The following is a 7,360-nucleotide window of genomic DNA, read 5'->3' on the forward strand; positions in this document are numbered from 1 at the left end:
GTAGCCCTGGCTGTCCTGGAACTCACTCTGTAGACCAGGCTAGCCTCGACCTCTCCAACTCAGAAATCCACCTGCCTCTGCCTCCCAAGTGCTGGGATTAACGGCGTGCGCCACCACCGCCCGGCTCTCTTTTTACTTCTGAGGCAGGGTCTCCTTCAGGTTCCTAGACCCGGAACTGGAGAGATAGTGTCATCAGTAAACTTGTTGTGCATGGATCCGTATAGTTGATGTAAGCAGCTGCCAGCAGTGCGGAGGCCTGGGCTTGCTATTTCTGGGCTCAATATCATCAGCCAACCTATTTAATAAGCCAATGAGACCCTGTCTCAAAGTCAAAGTGGATGGCTCCTGAGGAATGACACCAAGATTGTCTTCTGACCAACACTCAGACACGAGCATATGTGTGTTGCACCCATGCATGGCATGAACTCTCTCCCTCTCTCCCCCCCCCCCCCAGGATTCCCCGCCTGATTTTGAACTTTCCATCCGTCTGCCTCAGCCTTCCAAGCAGCTGGAAAGATAGGTTCAGCTCCCGGATAAATTTCCAAGAGTGACGTGACTTTTGTGTTGAGTACTGGTCTTGGTATCCCTCTCCATACCCGCCCCCCACACCTTCTTCTACCAACACTGCCTTGGTGACTTTGTGTTCCCCAAGAGTCCAATGTCCCATAGAGTGGAGAGAGGGGTGGGTAGTTTCCGATAAGGGGGTCATGACGGTTCATTAATTGGGGAGGGAGTCTCCCAGGATTCCACTCTGCTTTGAATGAACACGTAGAATGATGGGGTTCCACTGATTCAAAGCCCATCTCTAGGTCTAGCTGTTTCCATTCCTCCACTGAGTACACCAGTAAAGCCCTATTTTCTCACTACCTGCTCCCACCCCACTCCAAATGTGACAGAACTTGAATGTAGGTAGGAGGCGAGGCCCAGCCCTGATTGCTACATCATGACATGCACTGGGACAAAAGCCAGCATCCTAGGTATTGGGGTTGCATGATTAAAGGAATGGACACCAGATACTCAGGAGCGTTGGGGACAGATAGGGGAATCCATGGAGAAAGAAGGGAGCCTGAAGTCTCAGGAGAGGGTGCAGGCAATTAGAGTCAGAGCTCAGGGAAGGACAGTTCCCACTCGCTCTACAAGGGTTATTTCCACACTCCCGGAAACACAGCATCACAGTCACAGCAGCCCCTCCTCCCACTCTGGAAGTCGTTTGCCTACACTTCTCCCAGGAAGACTTCCTGATCTGTCCCACCACTGAACTTCCAAACCCTCCTCCCGTTGGGTAATCCATAAATATTTCTTGAGTAGATGCTTTAGTTCTTGGAGGAGGCCGAGAGCCACCTAGCAAAATAAACAAGCACAGGAGATAGTAACAGTTGTTGCAAGGGAAAGACTACCTAGGGAGGAGCCTGAGAAGTGAGACCTGCAAAGAAACAGAGAAAGAAAGATGTTACCTACTGAGGGTGGAAGAGACTGAACTGGACCTGGTGCCTGAGGCAGGAGTATTCTGAAGTCAAATCCTGTACCACAGAGCAGCGTGGGCAACTCGGCTGAGAACTTAAGAGTCTGGAGCCATCTTGATCCTAGTTACTTGATCCCAGAGGACTGGCCTTAGGAGACCTGGGTTCCCAAAGGTTCCCATTCCCGTTCACACAGCAGGATGCACTGGCACTGCCTCACTGTCGCCAGTGAGAACAGGGCTTCTCCCGGGATGTCCTCTCGGCTGCCCTCATGTGGCTGTATCGAGGTATTGCAAGGCCCTCCATACAGTAGAGTAGATGAACAACCCGGAGCCTCAGTTTAAAAAACAAATTAAGGAGGAGGCAGAGCAAAGGAGTGGACCAGAATTTCTGATCAAAAGAAGTAGGCTTGGGCTGGAGAGATGGCTCAGTGGTTAAGAACACTGACTGCACTTCCAGAGGTTCTGAGTTCAAATCCCAGCAACCACATGGTGGCTCACAACCATCTGTAATGAGATCTGATGCCCTCTTCTGGTGTGTCTGAAGACAGCTACAGTGTACTCATATATAATAAATAAATAAATCTTTAAAAAAAAAAAAAAAAAGAAGTAGGCTTGATCAGGAGGCTTTCTTGAGTTAGCTTAGGTCCAGGTTTCACTGATTCACACCTTGAGGCCTCGTGTGTTACTACAAAGACAGCAGCCAAGGGCCTAGCGAACTTAAACTTTGCAAACGGCCCAGGACTCGCTTGATTTGGTAGGGTTTCTTGTCTTTCTTTTACTTCCTGCTCCCTCCATGGATATTGGGGGTTCCATGAAACACAGAACTTTCTGGCTCTGTCCCAGGGGCTTCTCGGTCTGTGCCCAGGGCCTGTGCCTCATGCCCTAATGGGATAGTCACTAACGGGATAGTTCCCTGCCTGACTTCCTCGATGTCACAGCAACTGTTACGTGACAAGGTAGTGGCGTTGGCTCCCCCTTCATTTGCCGGCTTCCTAAACACTGCCACCATCTCTCATCCCCATCCAACTATGAATGTATAGCATGCCCAGGTATATTCCCCAGGAGTCTGTCCTGCCCGGTCCCCGTGCATCTCCACCTCCAAAGCTGATCTGTCATTTTGAACAGCCTCCTGTCTCCAATCTCCTGTTTTGAGCAGTTTTATTTCAGGCCATCAAAACATCTATAGCTACTAAGCTTAATACTGTAATTCATGTAAGGCAAAAATTGTTTTTGCAGACGGAGGAACTTGCAGGAAGCCATCAGCTAGCTGATCCTGTGTTACCCAAACCTAAGCCCAGGTCTCCTCTCTCGCAGCCAACTGCATCTCTCATTCCACGCTCAGGAGAAAGACTCTCGGCCACCAACCCACCTTTCCACTCCCCCACACCCAGGTCAGCAGAGTCATATTGAATAAGGAGTCAAGAGAGTCTCGGGGAAACAAAGTGTCATGTTTTATTTCCACTGAGAAACTCAAGAGTAGAAAGCTCCCGCTGCGTCATTCCGGGGACTTCCGGTCACGTACGGAAAAAGAGGTGAAGAAACTGGCTGGTTATCCGACGAAACTGATTAATCTCCAAGACACCACAGTTGAACGGGGAGAATGAGGACTGATAAACCAGGTCCCCGGGTGAGACGACAGGCATGTAATGCCCAGGTAGGTGGTCTGCACCAGAGAGGACTGTGGGTAAGTACAGTCAAGATCCCTGGTTCGTGAGGAGTCAGCAGTGACTAGAGGAATGTTCTAGAAGAAAAAGAAAAGCAGGAGAAAAAATAATGATAGGACACAACCACTCCTACAATGATGGAGAGCAAGTCCTTTCATGAAGCCCTGGCTCCAGGGCTCCTTAGAGCCCTCCCCCGTCAGCCTTCAGATCCCTCCCCCGTCAGACTCCAGGTCCCTCCCCCGTCAGACTTCAGACCCCACCCCCCGTCAGACTTCAGATCCCTCACTTTTACTCCCACATAAAACAAATGATGTGGGCTCACTAAAGTACTGAATAACTTTCCAGGCCAGGCATGACGGTAAGCACCTGTTCCACCAGCCTCCAGGAAGCTGAGGCAGGAAAATTTAGGAGTTTGTGGCCACCCTGAGCCTACACAAAAAGACCCTGTCTCCAAAATACAAAACAAGCTGTCAACAGACTTCCTTCCTGGGGCCTTACTTCACCAGGCCTCTGAACCTTCGCCTCCTGTCTGTCAGTACCCCTGGCCAGCTTTCTCCTTGGTTCTGAACCTTGATAGTTTCCTCCATGAAATTCAGCCCTTCACCTGCCATCCACTCATAGACAGCCCCTTGTATCCTGGGATGTTTTCTTTGTTCATTTGGGTCTTTGTTTTTGTTTTTTGGATGATTGGGTTTTGGTTTTTTGTTGTTGTTGTTGTTTGTTTGTTTGTTTGTTTTGTTTGTTTGGTTGGTTGGTTTTTGGTTTGTTTGTTTGGTTGGTTGGTTGGTTTTCTTTTTTTTTCGAGACAGGGTTTCTCTGTGTAGCCCCGGCTGTCCTGGAACTCACTCTGTAGACCAGGCTGGCCTCAAACTCAGTGATGCACCTGCCTTTGCCTCCCAAGTGCAGGGATTAAAGGACTCTGCCGCCATGACCACCTGTCTCCTAGGCTTTTTTTCTAAGGAGTCTTTCTCCACGCCCCTCAAAGCAGGTGCTCTTCCTAATCACTCTTCAGTATTCGCCCCAAGGACACCAGCCTTCCTGTGCCACTCACTGAGGTCCAAGGAAATACTCAGCTCCTCCTGCTCCTGGCCCTCAGCCTTGTGTGGCCCACTCTAACACTTACCTACCAAAACTTCAGCCACTTCAGCAGGCCAGGTTGTGCCCGGGAAGCCTGCAGAACAAGGGGAATGGCTGAGTGGGCACCACACTGTCACCACCACCACCACCACCCTCAGCAACCTCGGGTCCCTTCTACCTCAAGCTACATCCTCTTAACGCACCCCCACCCCACCCAACCATACCCACCCCCTATCCCACTCCCCCCACCCACCCCCACCTCCCTGTACTCACTGAGGATGAAGGCGTGACTCCTGCCTGGAAAGAGAAGATCAAAGGAAGTCACAGGAAGCCATGGAAAGCACTTTCTAGGCTACCCCTTGGCCTCAGGCTCCCCAGGGTCCCCATGATAATCCAGCATTATCAGCAAAGTCCTTCACATTGGCTGTAGGTATTCGGTCTGTAGCCTTTCCTTCCAGAGCATACATTTTTACCCAGGATTATCTTGAATATGCCCCCCCCAAACACACGAGGGAGTGGAGGAGTGAGCGAGGAGCCCTTTCCTGCTGGAGGGACGGTTGGAGGTCAGCTATACACAGAAGCCAGGTGAAGCCTGTGGTGGTGTTTACTCCCTCTGCTCCTCCTCTTCCTCAGCCATAGTCCCTCATTTGTTTGTTTGTTTGTTTGTTTTTGTCTTTGTTTTCCAGGTGCGGAGAAGTGGAGCACAGCCTCACACACACTAGGAAGTATCTGACCACCAAGCTGCATCCTTGGCCTTTATATTTTAAGACAATAAGTCACCCAGGCTAGATGTGCACCATAGCCCAGGTAGTCCCTGAATTTATGATCATCCTCCTGCCTCAGCCACCATCCCCACCCTACCCCCAAGTGGCTAGGATGGTAGGCTGCGAGTGGCCTGGCTGCAGTTTCTCAGCAGAGTGTTCTGAGAAATGGAAGGAAGTCCCTGGCCTGGCTTTTCCTTGTCAGCCATACTGGTGTCTAACATACTCACTCTCTGGTATTGTCATATAACCTTGTTTATTTCTTGGCTGGTTGGTTGGCTGGATGATGGGTTAGCAATGCTAGGAACAGAGCCCAGGGCTTTCCTCTGTGAGACAGGCACTCTACCTTGAAGCCACACCCCTAAACTTCTAAGACTGTCTATTTCGTTAATATATATAATATATGTGTATATTATATATATTATATGTATTTGGGCCTCGGTATACATATGGAGGTCAGAGGACAATGTAGAGGAGCCAGTTCTCCTTCCACTATGTAGGTCCAGCAGATCGATCTCAGGCTGTGAGGCTTTTAGCAGCAAGCCCCTTTACACTCTGAGCCACCTCACACCCCCAAGACTGCCGTATCTGCAACTACACAAAACAAACCTCTCAAGTCTTTTTTTTTTTTTTTGTCCCTTTTCTAATTCCTCGGGGGCATGAAGCCTTCAGTTCAGAGTCCTAACGCTTAGCTTCTATTCCCCACCAACCAAGAGTCCCACAGCTTAGCTTCTAGGATGTGCTGGGATGCTCGCCTCCATTCCAGCTGCTGCCCCACAAAGGGCAAGCAAGGGCAATGCCGCCGAGACAAGCCTCCTGTGTGGACTAGGTCTCTCTCCTGCACCTCCTTCCTAGCTGCGGGGGGTGGGGTGGGGGTCTGGCTGGGGCATCCCACCTCCTGGAGTCCTCCTTACCGCGGTGTGATGGAAGGAGGAGAGAAGCTCCTCCCCGCTCCAAGCAGACACGCCCCCACACCCACCCACCCCGAGGAAACGGGTTTCCTCAAAACTCACCTTGGGTGTGGTCTTGGCATAGTATTGCCAGTTGTAGGTAGGATTCACTGGCGGGTTGTTGTAGTAGTTCTGTGGGAACAAAGGGGGATAGGGTGCGGAGGAGAAGGAGAAATGTCAGTTCACCATCTAACAAACCTCCACTTCGTTGCCCGGACAGCTGTTTTCTTAGAAGCCACGCTTTGTCCCCTCTGTGTAACATGTAACGGGGCTTTCTTTCCTGTTACCCCCGCAGGGTTAACTGGAGCCCAGATCCCTCTTCCCCCTCTGCTAATCCATCCCAGCTCCTCCAACGTGACATGGGAGGTGAGGACAGGAGACCCAGAGAAAAAAGGTGGCGTTTAAGTCGGGGGTCCGGGCAGGAGATCTTGCCTTGGATGAATCAGCTGACAGCTCCTGTCTTGCTGCTTCAGGCTGAGAAAACTGTCAGTAGGAGAGAAGAAAGAGGATTTCAACTTAGCCAGCTGTAAGAACGGGGTGAGTGGGGAGCCCGTGGACCACGGAACTCACCTGATCAGCACCGCCTGCCCTCTTCTGCAGAGACGACAGATCTGCGCTCTAAAAAGGAGTCAGAAGGCATCGATCAGCTTTGCCACAGTCCTCCGGGTCTTGCCAGTCTTCCAAAGCCCGCACACTGTACTGCCTCAGCTCCGCCTCCTCTCAGGGCTCTGCCTATCCCACCCTACCCCTGTAATGGTCCCAGCTCAGTCCAGTAGGACTGGAGGATGCTGATGGCCCAGATAGATATAGGACACAGGTTTCCACACTCGGGGTTGGGGAGCGATGGTGGAGGGCCCAGTAGGGCAAGAGCACCACCTCCACACAGGCTGCAGGTACGGAAGCAATGAGTGTTGATAGTGGTAGAATAACAAAGGGGACGAACCCACACAGGTCCCTTAGCCCCAGCCAGCCTTGAGCCTACATCAGCGAGCCTACACCAGCCCCTGCCGCTCCCTGTAGACCTCCTTATCCTGCTCGATGGATGCTATTCTCCATGAGGTAGCTGGAGCTTAGTGATTAGGGCGGTTCCCGAAGGGAAGACAGGCATGGAAACGTTTAAAGAAGCCTGTAGTGCACGCCTTACAGCTCCTTCAGATCTGATAGAGGCCATAGGATCAAACCTACTCTAGGCAGGGGCTCTACCACTGAACCACGCCCCCAGCCCCTCACTGGGGGATCCTAGGCGGGGCTCTACCACTGAGCCATGCCCCCAGCCTCTCACTGGGGGATTCTAGGCAGGGCTCTACCACTGAGCCACGCCCCCAGCCCCTCACTGGGGGATTCTAGGCAGGGGCTCTACCACTGAGCCACGCCCCCAGCCCCTCACTGGGGGATTCTAGGCAGGGGCTCTACCACTGAGCCACGCCCCCAGCCCCTCACTGGGGG

General features: G+C 51.8%; 1 protein-coding gene across 1 annotated transcript in view; it reads right to left on the bottom strand.

The window, feature by feature from the left end:
- Positions 1–2,896: 2,896 nt before the first annotated feature.
- Positions 2,897–7,360, bottom strand: part of Dmkn (dermokine) — a 20,881-nt gene continuing 16,417 nt past the window's right edge. Inside the window, exons 10-15 of the mRNA XM_028787651.1 lie at positions 6,485–6,532; positions 6,347–6,397; positions 5,978–6,046; positions 4,477–4,500; positions 4,250–4,297; positions 2,897–3,203 (exon numbers count right to left, since the gene is read on the bottom strand). Of these exons, the coding sequence (XP_028643484.1) occupies positions 4,250–4,297; positions 4,477–4,500; positions 5,978–6,046; positions 6,347–6,397; positions 6,485–6,532 (240 nt within the window). The 3' untranslated portion in view covers positions 2,897–3,203. The remainder of the gene's footprint in view (positions 3,204–4,249; positions 4,298–4,476; positions 4,501–5,977; positions 6,047–6,346; positions 6,398–6,484; positions 6,533–7,360) is intronic.

Source organism: Grammomys surdaster, unplaced genomic scaffold (assembly GCF_004785775.1).
Source record: "Grammomys surdaster isolate TR1022 unplaced genomic scaffold, NIH_TR_1.0 125671, whole genome shotgun sequence".
Taxonomy (NCBI): Eukaryota; Metazoa; Chordata; class Mammalia; order Rodentia; family Muridae; genus Grammomys; species Grammomys surdaster.